General features: G+C 42.6%; 1 protein-coding gene across 3 annotated transcripts in view; it reads left to right on the forward strand.

The window, feature by feature from the left end:
- Positions 1 to 21,561, forward strand: part of CHCHD6 (coiled-coil-helix-coiled-coil-helix domain containing 6) — a 226,176-nt gene that overhangs the window by 167,870 nt on the left and 36,745 nt on the right. The window contains exon 9 of one of the 3 annotated variants that reach the window (XM_044301386.1): positions 4,656 to 4,805. The exons of the other annotated variants lie outside the window; for them this stretch is intronic. Coding sequence (XP_044157321.1) covers positions 4,656 to 4,673 — 18 coding nt within the window. The 3' untranslated portion in view covers positions 4,674 to 4,805. Of the gene's footprint in view, positions 1 to 4,655; positions 4,806 to 21,561 lie in introns of those variants that run through there. 3 annotated transcript variants of the gene reach the window in all.

Here is a 21,561-nt window from a genome sequence, read left to right on the forward strand (position 1 = left end):
AAATGCATCCGTATGTCTTACGTATCCGTTCCGTTATAGCGGAACCATCTATTGAAAATTTTATGCCCAGCCCATTTTTTTCTATGTAAATACTGTGTACTGTATATGCCATACGGAAAAACGGAAAGAAAAAACGGAACAACTGATCCATGAAAAACGGACCGCAAAACACTGAAAAAGCCATACGGTCGTGTGAAAGAAGCCTAACGCAGAGACTCCCTCCCCATAACAGCTTTATGCCCTGAATGACATCATGTTCTTCTCCTCCGCTCATGCGTCTGCTCCGGTGTGAGGAGGGGAATAAAAATCCCCCGTACCCAGATAGAGCTTTTGAAAATGTCACCGGCACTGAAGCCTGAAAACCGTTCTCCTCACACAGTGACTTTCAATCTGTAGCTGCAGAAATCCCGAAGTGTGGAGCGCGGGCCCTACAGGGATGTCCTGGGGGTGCCCTAGATCCCCAGCATTATCAGCATTGCTCCCATTACCTGCATTGCCTCACCTGACTGTGCGGAGAGCAATTAATCACGTGCGGGAGGTGCCGGGGGCGCGCAAATGTGTACCAGATGTCAAAACTTGAAGCTGCTGACACCGTCTACAAATCTTCACCGCACGGGGAATCAAATGAACAAGAAAGAGAGGAGATGTATTCACGTCCCGGAGAGACGCCGCAGAGCGGTCACTACTGTCCGAGCGCCTTTTCCATATATACGTGGGGCTGCATTATGGTGGCGCTGTCCAGTCCTGATCCACCCCACCCGAGTCTCATTCCTGCGGGTTTTCCAACCTAATCACGTTCTCCGGTCGCTTTAGTTTCAGTGACACTTGCATGTAAAGTATTTTCTATGGAGCATCTTTAAGGTGTCTTCCGCTGTGCATATTGTTCGGAGCGGCTCGTAACTCTGCTCAGCTGACCGTAACGCTGCCGGTGGCACGGTGTACTTTTGTACCACTTTTAGGGTACATGCACACGTTCAGGATTCATGTACGGAGAATCCGCACTGAAATCCGCAGGTGTTCGCAGGCAAATCTGTGCGGTCAATCCGCATTAATTGGTGCGGATTTGCTTGCGGATTTGCTTGCGGATTTTCCGCATGCGGATTTCACTAAGTGAATAAAGAAAATCCGGTCAGGAAAAAAAAAAATTAATTGACATGTCGCGGATTTAAAAATCCGCACCGCAGGTCAGAATCCGTGCGGAAAAAATCCGCATCGTGTGCATTGAGAATTTAAAATTCTCATAGAATACAATGTACATGACCTACGGTGCGGATTTTCCGCACGCATATCCGCGCGCAAAATCCGCCCTCAAACCTGATCGTGTGCAGGGGGCCTTAATTTGTGGCTTTGCTTCTCAACTTTATTTTTCTCCTTTCCCACATTATAAATTGTGATAAGATGGACGATGCTGTCACTATGGGTTGGTAGCTGGGAATCTGATATTTAAAGGGACACTAAACCTAAAGTCAACCGTCCCTGCGCTTTGTCATATACCTTCAGTGCTATAAAAACCTCCAGAGACATTGACTAGAGACGAGCGAATTTCATATTTTGAAATTTGTTCACACTTCGTTTGGTGGTCAAAGCAGAATTGCGTTATGGATTCCGTTGCCACGGACCATAACGCAATTCTATGACGGAATGCATAACGGAACGCCTTTAGAGGGATTTCGTTATTCATTCCGTCATAATAGTCTATGGGCTGCAAAACGGATTCGTCCTGTTTTCGTTATGCAGGGGAGTCCTCTCCTATATATTGATAAGACAGGATACTTCCTTAACTAGGTGTTGGACACAGTTCACATCTCCCCCTCCCTGCACAATGACCTCTGAGCCTCATAATAGACTGGCAATTCCTGTTCTATAGATATCACTTCTCCAGAGTCCTATCATTATCATCACAGGCAGGATAACAGTGACAAGTGATATATATATCATGATCCACCCTTGATGATAGGTGATGGACAAAGTTTGCATCCTCCCCTTCCCTGCACAATTAGCTCTGAGCCTTATATTAAGCGGACACTTCCTGTTCTGTAGATATCTCTTCCCCACTCTCATACCGTATATCATCATCACAGGCAGGATTACAAGGACAGGTAGCGCCTATGTATATAGATAGCACAGGATCCACCCTTCACAATATGTGATGGACACAGCTCACCTCCTCCTCCCTGAACAGTGACCCCTCCATAGAGTTCACAGAGCATGACCACAAAACTCTCCCTCTAATGTCAATGTGTCATCTCCAGTCTGCAGGTTCCTGTAGTCCACGTGGCTGCTGACAAGCAAATGTCTAAATGCTGTTAACAGCAGTAGATGCAACATGGCCGCCTCCATAGTCCTGTACAGAAAAAAAAAAAAAAAAATCTAAAAATTGCAAACAGTTTAGAAACAAAAGAATAAGCATCAGTATCTGGTTTTAATGAAAAGTGAATAAAAATATGCGTGACACATTCCCTTTAAGTTGCCTCCTTCTGCAGTCACAGTCAGAGCTGCACTGAAGATTCTGCTGGTTTCTTGCTCACTCTTAGGCCTCTGCTGGTTCAGTGTCTGCATTGAGCATACTCTACTAGAAACGGTAGTGGGCACGTTGTATAGAGGTTCGATATATAGAAAAAGGTGAATATTTCACAGTATCCAGGAATTTACTGAGGGATACAATAGTGATGGATTCCAAGAGGCAGCATGCAGAATTTCGGGGAAAGCTTTGCATGTGACTGGAGTATTAGATAGGACCCATCCATATAGTGGAGGGGCCATTAGATTGTTAGCCCACTGTCTCTTGTTGCTTTCCATGCTGCTGTTAATATAGCATAGTTTACCAGACGATGACAGGTTAACTCTAACCATTCTGACAGGTAGCCGTGTAGGAAGAGATCTGGCCACTGCTTTTCTCTGTAGGCTCCACTGCGCCCACATTTTCCATCTGGCCCGATACGTTGGCAGAGGAGTTGTTTTCAGCTCTTCGGTGCCAGCTTTCGGCGGCAGTTTTGCTATATGACTTCGTTCAGCAGGAGCGGGCAGCTCTTTTCCTTGCTGCAGAATAAATTCTATCGACGGCAACCATTGTCTTATAGTGTAAACCTTCCACTGCCTTACTTCTCCTATAGTGCTGCTGAAATGCATCATGCCTTATACTCCAGTCACTTCCAAAGCTGCATTTAAATAGATTTTCTAAGATCAGGATAAAAGTTTTCCAGTGTTATCCATGGACCGTCCTTGGTGTCGATGCGCAGTCCTATCTGTCTGTCAGTCACTTTTGTGAGCAAAGTGCAGGTCACTGCGCTGTCTTTTAAAAGCATAAAATTGACATATATGTATATATTATTAATATATAATGGGATATTCCAGTTATAACCAGTTATCCTCTTTCCACAGGATAGGGAATCAGATCCCAGCGGTAGGACCCCCACCGATCATGAGAACGGGGGCCCGTACCCTGAAATGGACAGAGTGGCTGGTCGGAAGTGCCCTCCGCCTCTCCATTCATTTCTATGGGAGCGCTGTACTCGGCGATCTCCGCCGCTCCATAGAAATTAATGGAGCAGCGGCGCACATTTCCGACCAGCTGCTCTGTCCGTTTCGGGGTACGGGCCCCCGTTTTGGTGGGGGGTCCTACCACTGGGACTGATAGTGTTGAGCGAAGCGAGCTTCGGATGCTTCATCTGAAGATGCGTCGTTCAAAACTTTGTAATAATACTGTATGTAGATTCATCTCCGTACAGTATTAGAATGTATGGGCTCCGATGAGACTAAGTTAGTTATTCATGAATAACATACTTCGGCTCATCGGAGCCCATACATTCTAATACTGTACGGAGATGAATCTACATACAGTATTATTACAAAGTTTTGAACGACGCATCTTCAGATGAAGCATCCGAAGCTCGCTTCGCTCAACACCACGGAATACCCCTTTAAATCTCCCAAGAGTGAAACCCAACAGAAGGTGATCTGTGCAGACACTGATCCAGCAGGGGCTTCAGGGAGATCATGGAGTCTGAGAGTTACCCGGAAGTCTGCAGATTATTTTCTGAGCTGCAGTACCATACATGACCAGTGGAATATGTGGCGCTGTTTATGCTGGGGAAAAATAATAATATTGCTCTGCCCTTCTCCTAACACAAAGCTCATGTCCAACCGCACCACTAGCGTGCGATAGCCCCCGATCCCTGGTAGAGGGCAATGTAAATTAGCCCCCCTTTCCCCACGTTGTTATTTGTTTCCTGCAATTCCTCAGCTTCTCATTTCCAGTAATCATTGCTTTTGCGCGGTACCTGCCTGCCAGATCCAAAGTCTCAAGTGTTCCACTTACCCACAAAGCGGCGGCATCGAGAGGAGCTGGCAGCCGCACGCTTGCTAGGTGACAAAGGGTAATGCAGTCTCTGGCTGTTTTCAGCTCCCTCTATGCTGAGACTGCCAATTAGTTTGGCAGCCCCTGACAATGGCCACCACTTTTTATTTTATTATTACTATTTTTTTCTGCATCAGGCCAGTCGCGGACACCTGCGTATTAGAAAGTGGACGCTAAGCGCCAACGCATTTCACACACAGAGCCGTCAGAGGATAATGTCTAAGGGCCATTGTATACCTGACACCAAAGCCGCCAGCGCCACAGTTTTTTTTTTTCATTTTTTTTCCTTTCTACCTAGCGCTTGAAGCAAGGATGAGGAATTTGGTCCCATGCCCATCCCCGTGCCAGCGATGAGTGACTGTAAGCAGACGTGTAGCATACGGGACCGAGCGCATGAAGACTCCTGATATTTACATAGCTGATTAATTATTTTCAGTTTGTTTTCATCTCAGTTGTCACTTTAGATGAAAATAAAGTGTGGTAGAGAAGTGCCAAGCGCAGAATATGTTGTACTCGTGCCCGTAAGTCTATACACCATCACAGAGCGAGTTCATTTCACAGGTACCAACGCGTGGAGTGCAAGGATGTGCATTCCCTATGCACGGAGCAAATGGGCATGTAGTGCCAAGAGTTTTTTTTTTTTTTTAAAGGGGCATTCCCAGAAATTTCAAAAGCTTTGAGAGGTGGGCATGGCCACTGAAGGATTCACGCCCCTGCTGCTCCACACGCTCTTGCATTGCAGGCCATCTCAACCTGCTTCCTGCTCCTCACTTCCTTAGGGCATGTGCCCTTAAAAGCACAAGCGCACATGGGCTAATCTTACCCCATCCACCGGCAGCGTTCCCTGAGATATATAGGTCACCTTCCTCTCTGGTAATGTGCCTGAGCTCTAGGTTCCTCACTTGTCTAGTTTTCCAAGATTGCTGTTATTATGTTCTGTTCTCCTGTGCCCAAACTCTGTCCCTGTGCCACCTGCGCTAACTTAAAGCTTGACTACCATACTGCACAAACTCTGCCTGTCCTGACCTTGGCTTGTCCACTGACCATGTTCTTGCCTGTCCCGTTGGTGCCACCGACCAGTGTCTCTTGACCCACCTGCTTCAGCAGCCTCTGAACAGACTCTACTCCTAGAGGTAGCAGCTTGGTGTCCTCCGCAGCAAAGTCCAGATCACAGTGTGGTTGCGATAGGGTGAGAACCAGGGGTCCACCTCGACAATGCCCTCAAATTCGTTCAGCAGGCACAGTGGGTCCACACTCGCTGAGTTACATTGGCCATTGTAAGTACATGTGCATCATGTGCATGTATGGCCACATCTCTGGGAGTGATCCAGATAATACAGAGAAAGGAGCGCCTGTCCTTGCACCCTCCCATCTTCTCTAGGATACATCTATGGCTTTTCTCTGTGTAAGTAAATGGGCATTTACACCCCTGTCATTTGGCGGGAGCTCAGGGGTGTCGGGTCTGACTAATCACTAGGATGAGAGGATGCCCTTGGGTCAATGTACTATTCATAACCAAACGTGTGAAAACAATATTGTAGGATGATATTAATTAAGACAATGACTCAGATCAATGAGGCTGATACGCTGTTACATTACTAATTATTCTGGGCTTCACTCGCCTTTTCCTGGAGAGCGGTAAGATGGCTGCAGCACCACTTTCTAAAGAGCGTTTCTCAAAAAAATCCAGTGATTACCTGTGAACAAGACACACAATTCTGAGCCGATTCAGAGTCATTGGGTTCATCTCCATAGCTAACAGGTGCTTGGTGGCTACCAGTACAATGCACCCAGCTTTCCAGAGACCCGAAGGCACACCAGATCTCTACCAGCCTGCAGCCTTGCCTCTGACAAGGGTTTAGTCTTCACTGTTAGTTCTGGCATTCTGTTCATGAACCAGGATGGCTCAGGATGGATAATGACTACCTATAGGTTACTGCTACGGAACAGTAAGTGATAATCAATGCCCCATGCTCTAAATAACTATTAGATGTAGATGTCCTTAAAGGGGTTGTCCAGTAGAGAAAACCCATTTTTTGTACTTAAAAGGGTTATCTGGTAATAAATATTGATGCGCTATCCCCAGAATTAGGTCATCAATATCATATTGGCGGGGGTCTGACACGAGAGACCCCTGACGATCAGCTGTTAGAGGAGGCTAGCACTCTGTGAGCACCGCAGCCTCTTCCTAGGCCAGTGATGTCACCGTACATCGGTCACATGTCCTAGTTAAAGCTTAGCCCCATTGACAGCCGCTGTGCTTGGGAGAGATGCCGGGAGCCGGCTATGCTCACCAGAGCTCCCCGTAACAGCTGATCGGCGTGGGTGCCAGAACTCGGACCCCTTCCGATAACCCCTTTAAGAAAAGGAGGTCCTGTGTTCAGATTGGAGAGCGGTCACAGAGTGTGTCTCTTAATCTGAAGAACCTGCCCCTGTAATACATAGAAAATCCATTGATTTGAAAGGAATTGTGTAATGCTTAGTTTCACCTGTGGTGGCGCTGCAGGAAAATAAAACGCTTACTGCCAGGTTTCCCCACAGGTTACAGCTGGGGACCAAATGGCTGATCTGGTTATTGGGATGGTACCGCTCTTAACAAGAGGAGATTGTCCTTGGAGGAGGACCCTCTTTAATATGTAGTACCCCTACCCACTAGGCGATCAGTCATTATTCACAAATAACACCTCTTTTACCATCCAAAATGATTAGAAAACGTGTGTCCCTTAGCACTAAGCTCATGACCCCTGGCCATCAGGTATAAACTGCGGGGTTGAGTCTCCCTGCAGCGCCACCACAGCTGAGATTAAGCATTACACAGTGTCCGTCTAAGTAAATGCATAACAGGTCAGGACCACCAGAGGGAGAGATGCTCTTTGTAGCCGCTCCACTAAGGCCAGGAGATGAGGAAAAAGAACAGAGGACCCCCCTCTATAAAATTAAAAAGAGGGTGTATGATTCAGGGCAGACGGTAGAATTAAGCCAAAATGAAAGAAAAAAGCAACAAGAGGGGCCAAAGAGAGATAAAAGTAGTTATGTTGCATTCTGCCTATAGGGGCAGTAGAGAGCAAGTAGAAGATGTATGGCCATAAATATAGAGGTGTCTCTTCTTGTCACTGCAGAGGCAACTTTCTGACTCGTCAAATGTTCCACTACAAGTCCCAGGGTGCTCTGGGTGGTTGGAAAAAGCACCGAGCAGACTGGTGCAAAAATATAATTATTGTTACCTTCAATGGTGGTGTTTGCACTGTGACATCCCGTTCCTCTCCGCTTGCCATTAGGTAAAACACTGCTGCTCGTGTCCTTCATGGTCCCTGCCCAGAGCCGTGCTGTCACTTTCCATTACCTCTCCCCATCTGGCCCATGCTGCAGCCTGCCAGGATTGTAAGGGCATCAACGAAGTTTAAGCAAGCACGAGAAATCCCATGTTCTTCCATCACTCTCTAAGCACTTTGCTTACAGCGTCTAGTACTAGAGAAATACGTTTAAACTTCAAATTCAAAGTGTCACGAGAAATCCTCAGGGAAGGACACAGAAAAGAGTGAGCGCTAATAGGCAAATCGGGGGAAAGGTCCCAACCGGCAGCTACACGTGTGCCCGGATATATCTATGTACTTAGAAACTGGTGCCTTTCAGAATCTACAAGTTCTATCTACAAGTTCTATATACAGGAATATAACTACTATAATACTGCTCCTATCTACAAGAATATAACTACTATAATACTGCTCCTATGTACAAGAATATAACTACTATAATACTGCTCCTATGTACAAGAATATAACTACTATAATACTGCCTCCTATGTACAAGAATATAACTACTATAATACTGCTCCTATGTACAAGAATATAACTACTATAATACTGCCTCCTATGTACAAGAATATAAGTACTATAATACTGCCTCCTATGTACAAGAATATAACTACTATAATACTGCCTCCTATGTACAAGAATATAACTACTATAATACTGCTCCTATGTACAAGAATATAACTACTATAATACTGCTCCTATGTACAAGAATATAACTACTATAATACTGCCTCCTATGTACAAGAATATAACTACTATAATACTGCCTCCTATGTACAAGAATATAACTACTATAATACTGCCTCCTATGTACAAGAATATAACTACTATAATACTGCCTCCTATGTACAAGAATATAACTAATACTGCTCCTAAGTACAAGAATATAACTACTATAATACTCCTCCTAAGTACAAGAATATAACTACTATAATACTGCTCCTATGTAAAAGAATATAACTACTATAATACTCCTCCTATGTACAAGAATATACTACTATAATACTGCTCCTATGTACAAGAATATAACTACTATAATACTGCTCCTATGTACAAGATATAACTACTATAATACTGCTCCTATGTACAAGAATATAACTACTATAATACTGCTCCTATGTACAAGAATATAACTACTATAATACTGCCTCCTATGTACAAGAATATAACTACTATAATACTGCCTCCTATGTACAAGAATATAACTACTATAATACTGCCTCCTATGTACAAGAATATAACTACTATAATACTGCCTCCTATGTACAAGAATATAACTACTATAATACTGCTCCTATGTACAAGAATATAACTACTATAATACTGCTCCTATGTACAAGAATATAACTACTATAATACTGCTCCTATGTACAAGAATATAACTACTATAATACTGCTCCTATGTACAAGAATATAACTACTATAATACTGCCTCCTATGTACAAGAATATAACTACTATAATACTGCTCCTATGTACAAGAATATAACTACTATAATACTGCCTCCTATGTACAAGAATATAACTACTATAATACTGCTCCTATGTACAAGAATATAACTACTATAATACTGCCTCCTATGTACAAGAATATAACTACTATAATACTGCTCCTATGTACAAGAATATAACTACTATAATACTGCCTCCTATGTACAAGAATATAACTACTATAATACTGCTCCTATGTACAAGAATATAACTACTATAATACTGCTCCTATGTACAAGAATATAACTACTATAATACTGCCTCCTATGTACAAGAATATAACTACTATAATACTGCCTCCTATGTACAAGAATATAACTACTATAATACTGCCTCCTATGTACAAGAATATAACTACTATAATACTGCTCCTATGTACAAGAATATAACTACTATAATACTGCCTCCTATGTACAAGAATAACCTACTATAATACTGCCTCCTATGTACAAGAATATAACCACTATAATACTGCTCCTATGTACAAGAATATAACTACTATAATACTGCCTCCTATGTACAAGAATATAACTACTATAATACTGCCTCCTATGTACAAGAATATAACTACTATAATACTGCCTCCTATGTACAAGAATATAACTACTATAATACTGCCTCCTATGTACAAGAATATAACCTACTATAATACTGCCTCCTATGTACAAGAATATAACTACTATAATACTGCTCCTATGTACAAGAATATAACTACTATAATACTGCTCCTATGTACAAGAATATAACTACTATAATACTGCTCCTATGTACAAGAATATAACTACTATAATACTGCTCCTATGTACAAGAATATAACTACTATAATACTGCCTCCTATGTACAAGAATATAACTACTATAATACTGCCTCCTATGTACAAGAATATAACTACTATAATACTGCTCCTATGTACAAGAATATAACTACTATAATACTGCTCCTATGTACAAGAATATACTACTATAATACTGCCTCCTATGTACAAGAATATAACTACTATAATACTGCCTCCTATGTACAAGAATATAACTACTATAATACTGCTCCTATGTACAAGAATATAACTACTATAATACTGCCTCCTATGTACAAGAATATAACTACTATAATACTGCCTCCTATGTACAAGAATATAACTACTATAATACTGCCTCCTATGTACAAGAATATAACTACTATAATACTGCTCCTATGTACAAGAATATAACTACTATAATACTGCCTCCTATGTACAAGAATATAACTACTATAATACTGCCTCCTATGTACAAGAATATAACTACTATAATACTGCTCCTATGTACAAGAATATAACTACTATAATACTGCTCCTATGTACAAGAATATAACTACTATAATACTGCTCCTATGTACAAGAATATAACTACTATAATACTGCCTCCTATGTACAAGAATATAACTACTATAATACTGCTCCTATGTACAAGAATATAACTACTATAATACTGCTTCCTATGTACAAGAATATAACTACTATAATACTGCTCCTATGTACAAGAATATAACTACTATAATACTGCTCCTATGTACAGAATATAACTACTATAATACTGCCTCCTATGTACAAGAATATAACTACTATAATACTGGCCTCCTATGTACAAGAATATAACTACTATAATACTGCTCCTATGTACAAGAATACTACTAATATGCTACCTATGTACAAGAATATACTACTATACGCTCCTATGTACAAGAATATAACTACTATAATACTGCTCCTATGTACAAGAATATAACTACTATAATACTGCTCCTATGTACAAGAATATAACTACTATAATACTGCTTCTATGTACAAGAATATAACTACTATAATACTGCTCCTATGTACAAGAATATAACTACTATAATACTGCTCCTATGTACAAGAATAGAATATAACTACTATAATACTGCTCCGATGTACAAGAATATAACTACTATAATACTGCTTCTATGTACAAGAATATAACTACTATAATGCTATCCCTATGTACAAGAATATAACTACTATAATACTGCTCCTCTGTACAAGAATATAACTACTATAATACTGCCTCCTATGTACAAGAATATAACTACTATAATACTGCTCCTATGTACAAGAATATAACTACTATAATACTGCTTCTATGTACAAGAATATAACTACTATAATGCTATCCCTATGTACAAGAATATAACTACTATAATACTGCTCCTCTGTACAAGAATATAACTACTATAATACTGCCTCCTATGTACAAGAATATAACTACTATAATACTGCTTCTATGTACAAGAATATAACTACTATAATACTGCTCCTATGTACAAGAATATAACTACTATAATACTGCTCCTATGTACAAGAATATAACTACTGTAATACTGCTCCTATGTACAGGAATATAACTACTATAATACTGTTCCTATGTACAAGAATATAACTACTATAATACTGCCTCCTATGTACAAGAATATAACTACTATAATACTGCTTCTATGTACAAGAATATAACTACTATAAAACTGCTTCTATGTACAAGAATATAACTACTATAATACTGCCTCCTATGTACAAGAATATAACTACTATAATACTGCCTCCTATGTACAAGAATATAACTACTATAATACTGCTCCTATGTACAAGAATATAACTACTATAATACTGCCTCCTATGTACAAGAATATAACTACTATAATACTGCTCCTATGTACAAGAATATAACTACTATAATACTGTTCCTATGTACAAGAATATAACTACTATAATACTGCTCCTATGTACAAGAATATAACTACTATAATACTGCTCCTATGTACAAGAATATAACTACTATAATACTGCTCCTATGTACAAGAATATAACTACTATAATACTGCCTCCTATGTACAAGAATATAACTACTATAATACTGCTCCTTTAGGTGAGAATAGGAATATGAACAGGTAATGGAAGTTCGCTGTCTTGAGTTGTTCTGTAGTGGAATACTATATGATGTAATCACACATCCTTCCTCGGGGTGTAGCGGTACACTGTCAGTTTTTGAAGCACTGTTCACTTTGTATAAATAAATTACAGTCTCGTCACAACCAGTAATAGCGTCGGGGGAGTCGTGCGCTGACACATATACAGTCATCACATGCTTTTCATTTCCTATATGATGGCAGATGTTTTGAGGAGCGGGCCGCCGCCAGCGGGGTCTTACGACAAGCTCAAGGCGCTGATCTGTGACAAGTGAAAACTATTATTTTCCTTATTACAACACGCACCAGCGCCCCCCTCCCCGGGTCACCTCACTTGTGCACCTCTGGTACCTGAAGCTCCCAGCGCAGATCCTTCTACAGAACCCAAAGATGGTAAGGAAACGTAGAAGTGACGCCCGCCCTGCTCCCGCACATGATAGGTGACAGATTTATGAGCGGCCACAGACATCAGATCTGATGTGTGACCGCAGTGTGTACATGGTATGGACTGAGCAGCTACCCCCAGGGTAGGAACTTACATCTATCATATGTTATGGAGGGTCACATGCAAATCATTGCTCCAAGGGGTTAAAATGGCCTTTGCGGCTTGACCCCGAGTCACATGAAATGGCATGCATCATAGGAATGTAGAGTAGACTTTGATTAAAAGGATTTTTCTGGGGCTTTGATATTGATGGCCGATCCTCAGATCAGTGGGGTCCGACGCCCAGCTGTTTTGGGAAGGTGTCAGGAGCTGACAGAAGGCTGCATGAATATCTAAAGCTAAAATTGACCCCCCCCCCCCTTTCCTCAGAATAAAAATAAACAATGAAAAGAATAAACCTCATAGGCATCGCTGCATGTGAAAATGCCTGTACTATTAAAATGTTAAAATATTTATCCCATATGGAAAAAAAATTCATCAAAATGGCCAATTTGATATTTTTTTTTTTATCACTTCACCTTCCAAAAAATTGAATAAAAAGTGACCAAAAAGTCTCACACCCCAAAATGGTATAAATAAAAGCTAAAGATCAACCTCCAAAAACGAGCCCTCACACAGACCGTAGACATAACTATAAAATGGGGGTCAAAATACGGCGATGAAAAGAAAAAGGTAATTTGCCAAAAAAAAAAAAAAAAACAAGCCTATGTGAACGGAAAAATAAAAAAGTTAGGCAGGGAGTTAAGAAAACAAAAATGCTAAATTGCCGAGGGTAGATGGGGTTAAAAGCAAGATTGGAAAACTTGGCTGCTTTCTCCGGCAAACAGCGCCTCACCCGTCTGCAGGTTGTGACTGGTATTGCAGCTCAGCTCCATTAAAATGAATACCGATAACACGACCCGCCGACAGGTGGCGCACCGACAGTGGTGGCGAGTGTAACCAGGCATGCTGGTCATTAGTACGACCGTTGTCTGGTGCCGCCAAAGAGACGCCATTTACATGTTTTCGCCTTGGCATCCACATTCCTCTGCGTGCGCTGTTCCCTTGCAGAACGCTGCAGATTATTAGTGTTTCTGAAATGATGATGATTATGATGTGGAATTTGTACCTGGATCTGAGCGAGTTACATTTTCAGCTCGAGATCCTGTTAAGATTAGAAGTTGTGTGTTTTGCACCCCGGGTTTTTGATCACAGACTGTTCTCGGAGACGAGAAGAAAAAACATATTTTTATTTTCTTCTACTCTGCTCCTTTCCTGCTCTAAAAATACCAAATTACGCGCGCCTTGGCAAATGAATTCTGCGATCATCCGCAGGGGGTCAGGTTTGTCAGTAACTGTTCATTTTAATCTATCAAGCACACATAGAAGAAGCGGGAGCCACGTACGGCTCCCCCGTATTTCTACTTGGAGCTTAATAGCGACACAACCGGCCTTTTACCACGCGGCCCCCCGGGAGGACCCAACACTCCTTTATGCAGCAAATAGCATACTGGAATAAATGTAGAATTTGGACGCGCCAGGAGCGGCGGGCGTTCTCCTACATTGCCGTCTTAGGCAATAAACATGGAATTGTCCGGGTCGGCTGGATTTTATTTTCTATATTTTTGTCTTGTAAGACCAACCAGTAATCCCGAGGCCAGCGCCCCGCTGCTATGTTGGCGACCATTTTACTTCTCCATAATATTTGTTAAGTAATGAGAACGGTCTGGTTCCTGTAGGAGTAAGAAGAGGTCTGTAGACAGTCGATCGCTGGTCGAGCATGAGCACGGCCACTCCAATCAGAGTCTATGGGACTGCCAAGAACAGCCCTCGGCTATCTCCAGCAGTCCCATGCAATCTGTTCTCATGATCAGTGGGGGTCCTGGCTTTCGAACCGCAGCGATTTAAAAAGTTAGGGCAAGGCATCATGCACACGGCCGTTGCCCGCAATACATAGGCACCGGCTGTGTGCACCCCGCATCACGGATGTGGACCCGTTGGAATGGGTTCCCAATCCGGAAAGTCGGTGTGGAACAGAGTGCTTCCATGGGGTTTCTGTCCGTGCCTCCGCACAGCAAAAAGGTAGTGCATGCGGATAGCACTACGGTCGGTACCCATGCATTGCGGAGCACAATTTGCGGCCCACAGCACGGCCCGGCTGGCACACACTCATGTGCATGAGGCCTAATTCTGTCTCTAATAAACTTTAGTTACTTTTAAATACATTACTTTTCTTATACTGATCCTTAGTATCATCCTGTATTCTACTCCAGAGCTGCACTCACTATTCCGCTGGTGCAGTCACAGTGTACATACATTACTGATCCTGAGTTACATCCTGTATTATACTCCAGAGCTGCACTCACTATTCTGCTGGTGCAGTCACTGTGTACATTACATTACTTATCCTGTACTGATCCTGAGTTACATCCTGTATTATACTCCAGAGCTGCACTCACTATTCTGCTGGTGGAGTCACTGTGTACATACATTACATTACTTATCCTGTACTGATCCTGCGTTACATCCTGTGTTATACCCCAGAGCTGTACTCACTATTCTGCTGGTGTAGTCACTGTGTACATACATTACTTATCCTGTACTGATCCTGAGTTACATTCTGTATTCTACTCCAGAGCTGCACTCACTATTCCGCTGGTGCAGTCACTGTGTACATTACATTACTTATCCTGTACTGATCCTGAGTTACATCCTGTATTATACTCCAGAGCTGCACTCACTATTCTGCTGGTGGAGTCACTGTGTACATACATTACATTACTTATCCTGTACTGATCCTGCGTTACATCCTGTGTTATACCCCAGAGCTGTACTCACTATTCTGCTGGTGTAGTCACTGTCTACATACATTACTTACCGTGTACTGATCCTGAGTTACATCCTGTATTATACTCCAGAGCTGCACTCACTATTCTGCTGGTGGAGTCACTGTGTACATACATTACATTACTTATCCTGTACTGATCCTGAGTTACATCCTGCATTATACTCCAGAGCTGCACTCACTATTCTGCTGGTGCAGTCACTGTGTACATACATTACTTATCCTGTATTGATCCTGAGTTACATCCTGTATTATACTCCAGAGCTGCACTCACTATTCGGCTGGTGCAGTCACTGTGTACATACATTACATTGCTTATCCTGTACTGATCCTGAGTTGCATCCTGTATTATACCCCAGAGCTGCACTCACTATTCTGCTGGTGCAGTCACTGTGCACATACATTACTTATCCTGTACTGATCCTGAGTTACATCTTGTATTATTCTCCAGAGCTGCATTTACAGTTGTGCAGACTCCTTTAGAGCTGAAATCTACCAGCAATCCTTTTTTATTATTTTTTTCTCAGATTTTTTCTTTTTTAAAGACTACAATTAACAAAGATCTATGTTCTGCTTCATAGCATTTTGGGAATTGTAGGGTGTTAACTGCCAACCTTTCGTTAAGTTTCAGTGGGTCATGTCAGGAAAAGTATGCTTTGACTCTTTTAGGACCTCGGCTCGGCTGCAGCAGATCTTCTGAGATTTTTCTCCGACAGACTCAGCCGTGCTTTACCATTTGCCTATTTCACTGTCTAAGAAGCTCGGAAACAATAATCTCATGTCGTTTTCTTCAGCCAAATGTTTAGCCATCTGTGAGCTCCTATCAGCTGGTGCAAGCCATTAACAGTCTTTATCTAATTAATTATCAGGGAGTTTTCTTATTTTATGTATTTGCTGATAGCTTTCATCTGCCAAGCAGTCAATTACACAGTGCAAGTAGATTGCAAGCTCTGTGGACATTAATGCAAGGGATGGAAGCAGGATCGTATGAGTTTCCTGGTTATTTTAAAACAGACCGAATATTAATAGAAACCTGGTTAAAGTGTCCGCAGGCTTATAGCCGCTGATATTAATTACCTCGCTGTAATGATTCGGTAATTACTGCCTGTGCGCTGTACCTGCCGGTGGCCTGTCTGGACTATCCACAGACCCTGCTTGTGAATCCCGATTCTTGTTTTCCACAGTTTCATGTGATTTGCAGTCTCCCAGTATTTAAATTTACTGAAATCTCATGTTACAATCTCGGACATGAGGGGTGTTTGTGGTTTGATGCAAAGCAAATAAATGACAGTCATTCACAGCAGTGGAATAGCCGGTGAAGACCAGGAGTCACTCCTGTAGATATGGTTATTACCGAAGATCTGTTCTTCATAATCTATCTGTGTGTGATATATTGCTGATGTAGATACAGATAGTACTGCCTCCCTGTTTCTTATTGTACAGATACTGTAGTGCGGCGTCCCTGTGTCATACTGTTATGCTTTAGCTACAGATATGGATCTTTTTTTTTCTTTTTTGTTTTCTTGCTTTTTTTACTTTTTCTAATTGCCTGATTTCCTGTTTTCCATTGGGGCTATTTTTATTATGTGTTTTATTATGTATTATGTTTTATTATGTGATTATATTGTATTTTTTTCTGTTTTGAATAATTTTGGAATGTCTTTATTTTTTAATAATAAAGAAAATAATTATGCAGGTACAGATAGTACTGCCTCCCTGTCTTTCCCTGTAAATGATGTAGGTATAGATTGTACTGCCTCCCTGTCTCTCCCTGTAAATGATGTAGGTATAGATTGTACTGCCTCCCTGTCTCTCTCTGTAAATGATATAGGTACAGATAGTACTGCCTGTCTCTCCATGAAACTAATGTAGGTTCAGATAGTACTGCCTCCCGGTCTCTCCATGTAATTGATGTAGGTACAGATAGTACTGCCTCCCTGTCTCTGCCTGTAAATTATGTAGGTACAGATAGTACTGCCTCCCTGTCTCTCTCTGTAAATTATGTAGGTACACCTAGCACTGCCTCCCTGTCTCTCTCTGTAAATGATGTAGGTACAGATAGTACTGCCTCCCTGTTTCTCCATGTAAATTATGTAGGTACACCTAGCACTGCCTCCCTGTCTCTCTCTGTAAATGATGTAGGTACACATAGTACTGCCTCCCTGTTTCTCCATGTAAATGATGTAGGTACAGATAGTACTGCCTCGGGGGGTCGTGGCTTGCTCATGGCAGAGTAGGACATGAGAGAGCGGCTCTCCCATCATTCCTGATATCATAGCTGTCCAAGGGAAAAGACACACCAGCACACCAGCCAGATGGGTCTAAAAACGGCTAAGGGTACCTCTGAGACCGAACACCAGCAAAGAAAACGTCGGCATTCAAACGTTTTTCAGCTCCCAGCCTAACACAGCAGGACCGCAGGCTACTCCCAAGATGGGAGTGCGCACTCCTCACCTTCAGAAGGAGACTCGGGAAGCCCTTCCTCGTGCGCATCTGCCAGGGAATGGGACCTCCAGGCTCAGCTGCAAGCTTTACCCACGAAGGAAGACTTGGAGAAATCCGTCTTCAGGCTGGAGCAGACCTACCACGCGGCGATGGAGGTACTGAAGGGGGAAATTAAACACTTGGGCCACCGTGTTGAAGCCTCAGAAAAGTCACAGGAGGCTATACACGGACCCTCAGATGATCATCAGAAAGTACTGAAGGCCCATTCCCAACAAATATCTCAATTGTTGTTCCACCTAGACGACATAGATAATCACTGCAGAAACAACTTGCGGATAAGAGGAGTCACTGAAATGGTCCAAACAAGTGACCTGGAGGCAACGATCTAGTCTCTGTTTGGCTCCCTACTAATCGGAACAGTTCCACTCTATATTGATACATAGAGCTCTGGGCCCTAGACCAACTGACTCAGCTATATCCAAAAACATTGTGTGCCGAGTACACTTTTTTTTTAAAAAAAAAGGAGGACATTCTGAAAGCTGCCTGACAGAGAAGTCAGAGAAGCTGGAGATTGGGGGCTCTCATATTCAGATGCTGGCGTACCTTTCAAGGAGGACCCTCCAGCTACGCAGAGCAGTGAGGCCCATTCTTACCCTTCTAAAAGAAAGACATCACTTACCGATGGGGCTACCCATTCCAACTTCACGCCAGAAAAGAGGGAAGATCGGCGACATTCAAAGACCCAGAAGATCTCCTCAAGTTCTTGGAGACTTTCGCATTGCCAACGGTCTCCCTACCTGATTGGCCTACCATGTCATCTCCACTACCGTTGCCTGCAAGGTCCCACGTGTCACCCAGATCATCTAAGCAGAGGAAGACACCGTGAATCATACCGTTCTTCTCTACAATGTTATATCTAATCTAATGCCTATATTGTTAAACAAAAGTTCGGGTTCGGTTCTTCTGTCTGAGAATTTTTACTTAGGGGCTTCCCTTGGAGGGGCTCTCCGTGCTCTTTGTAGCCATTTTGGTGGCGTGGGGGGGGGGGACCTCTCGGTCTGTTAGGATCGGCCTGTGGAGGCCTCATGTAGCAGACTTAAAATTCATATTTGAAATAATTCATGTGCAGGAGTGGGGGGGAGGGTCTTTCGCTTCGTTGGGGCTTTTACTTCTCCCTTGCCTTCACAGGGTAGCAGAGGGGGGTTCTTTCCCAATCTTCTACTGATTTACTTAATACTTGTGCCATATCTTATTGGTCTACAAGAGTTTTGTGCTATGTTTGTTTGTCTCCCCCGGTTCACCTTGTCCTCCCTTTTGTCTTTTCCACCCAACTCTATTCCTCGGTATACCAATTCCGCAATTGAAATTTCACAAATAGCACTATGTCCTCTATCAAGATATGTTCATACAATGCCAATGGCTTGAATGAACCCGCCAAGAAAAAACTAATTTTGTATAATCTTCAAAAACAGGGGGTTACTATAGCCCTCCTGCAGGAAACGCACTTTAAATCGGGACATGTTCCCTCCTGCAGGAATCTGTGCTTCTCGGTATGGGCTCATAGCACATTTGCTGACTCCAAAACTAGCAGGGTATCTATAGCCGTCCACATGTCAGTCCCATGCACCATACTGAATACTGTATCTGATGGTTCAGGCCGGTACATTTTTCTTAAGATGTCTCTCTCCTCTATTGTAATAGTGAATGTCTACTTCCCTAACACAGTACAGACCGCGTTCGCCTCCACAGTATTTGCCACTTTGGATGAGTTTGCAGACGGTCTACAAGTCATTCTAGGTGGGGACATCAACTTCCCCTTGGACGCTACGTTAGATACAACTACAGGTAGGTCCTCCGTCTCTGCTGGGGTGGCTCGGGGATTCAGAAGACACCTACAATCCCTAAGATTGGTGGACATATGGCTTATCCTTCATCCCACTGCTAAAGATGTCACATTCTTTTCCTCCTCTCATAACACATACCACCGCCTTGACTATATCTTTCTTTCACTCTCCCTTCTAGACTTACGCCCTTCGGTGGGTATTGAACCCATTCTTTTCTCTGATCGTTCCCTTACATGGGTGGCTAACATGGGAGACCCTACCCGCACTAGGAGCTCATGGAAGCTTAATTACAACATACTCAGGAATCCTGTCTGTGTGGCAGATATTAAATCCACTCTCTAAGACTTTGTGGCGGTACATAAATTGGATTCCTCTAGCCCAAACCTTTCAATGGGAAGCTTTAAAATGTGTGATACGCAGTAGACTCTTTTTGCACGCCTCTAGACTTAAGAAAATAAGGTCGGCAGAGATTTGCACACTCCTTCAGAAATTGGCTATACTGTAGCGGAGACCTAAAGGTTCCCTCTCATTGGTGGTTTATCAAGAGCTCTGTGATACACGGTCGGCTCTAAGGAAACTAATTGATCAAAAATATTTAGGAGCCAGAGACAAGCTTAAAAAGCTCTTCTATGGACAGGGAGATAAGAGCGGTAGATTGCTGGCAAGGATGTTGAGACCGAGACAAGCATCCTCTTACATCCCTTCACTTAACCGTAGAGAGGGTGGTCGCATTCACGCCACTGGTGACATCTTACAGGAATTCCAATCTTATTACGAGGGACTCTACAATTTGAAGGGGAAATATGCAGATCTCCACATAGACATAAAGACCGATAAAATCAGAAACTACATTTCGAAGCTAATAGGCCCTAAGCTCTCAAGAGCGGACAGGGATACTCTGAAGGGGAAAATAACCTTACGGGAGGTCCAAGGGGTTATAAAAAAACTAGAAGTAGGTAAGTGCCTGGGTCCTGACGGATTCACGCCCCGCTTTTATAAGAAGTTCCTTGATGATGTCTCCAACCCTCTTACCAAAATGTGCAACTCTCTTGTAGAGGGTTCCTCCTTTCCATCACAAGCTCTGACTTACACACATATCTGTGTACTTCCTAAACAGGGCAAGGATCCCTTGGTCTGTAGCAACTACCGACTAATATCATTGATCAACATTGACGTGAAGATATACGCAAACATTTTTACCAACAGATTGAAGAATTACATGCCCTCTTTATTAAATGAGGATCAGGTGGGCCTTGTTCCGGGTCGGGAATCAAGGGATATTACTATACGATCCCTGGCTCTTACAGCTAGAGCCAATGCGACCAATGCCCTCGTGTCTCCTCTCGATTGGTGCCGAAAAGGCCTTGGACAGAGTGGACTGGGTCTTCATTGGAGAGGCTATGAGGGCTTTTGGCTTGGGTCCCAACATTATCCACAGAATGCTTGCCCTTTATCAAAACCCTAGAGTTCGGGTTAATGGCTCCTTAGCAGCTTCTTTTCAGATATATAACTGTACCAGGCAGGGCTGCCCACTTTCCCCCCTACTATACATTATAGTCATGGAATTCCTGGCCAGTGCTCTTAGGGCTAACGAGTCTATCAGGGGATTCAAACTAGGGAATCTGAAATAGCCATTTATGCTGACGACCTCCTCATCTACTGCTCTGACACAGTTGTTGGTCTCCCCAATGTCTTGAAGGACTTTGTGACCTTTTGGAGACCATAGCAACTTCAAGGTAAACCTCCACAAGTCCAAGATACTCAATATTACTATACAGTCTAACATGGTACACACGCTACAGACTTCGTTCCCCTTTCACTGGACGCGGGGGCATATCACCTATTTGGGCACTGCTATCCCTTCTCGACTAGCTAACCTCTACT

The sequence above is a fragment of the Bufo gargarizans genome, chromosome 7 (assembly GCF_014858855.1).
Source record: "Bufo gargarizans isolate SCDJY-AF-19 chromosome 7, ASM1485885v1, whole genome shotgun sequence".
NCBI lineage: Eukaryota > Metazoa > Chordata > Amphibia > Anura > Bufonidae > Bufo > Bufo gargarizans.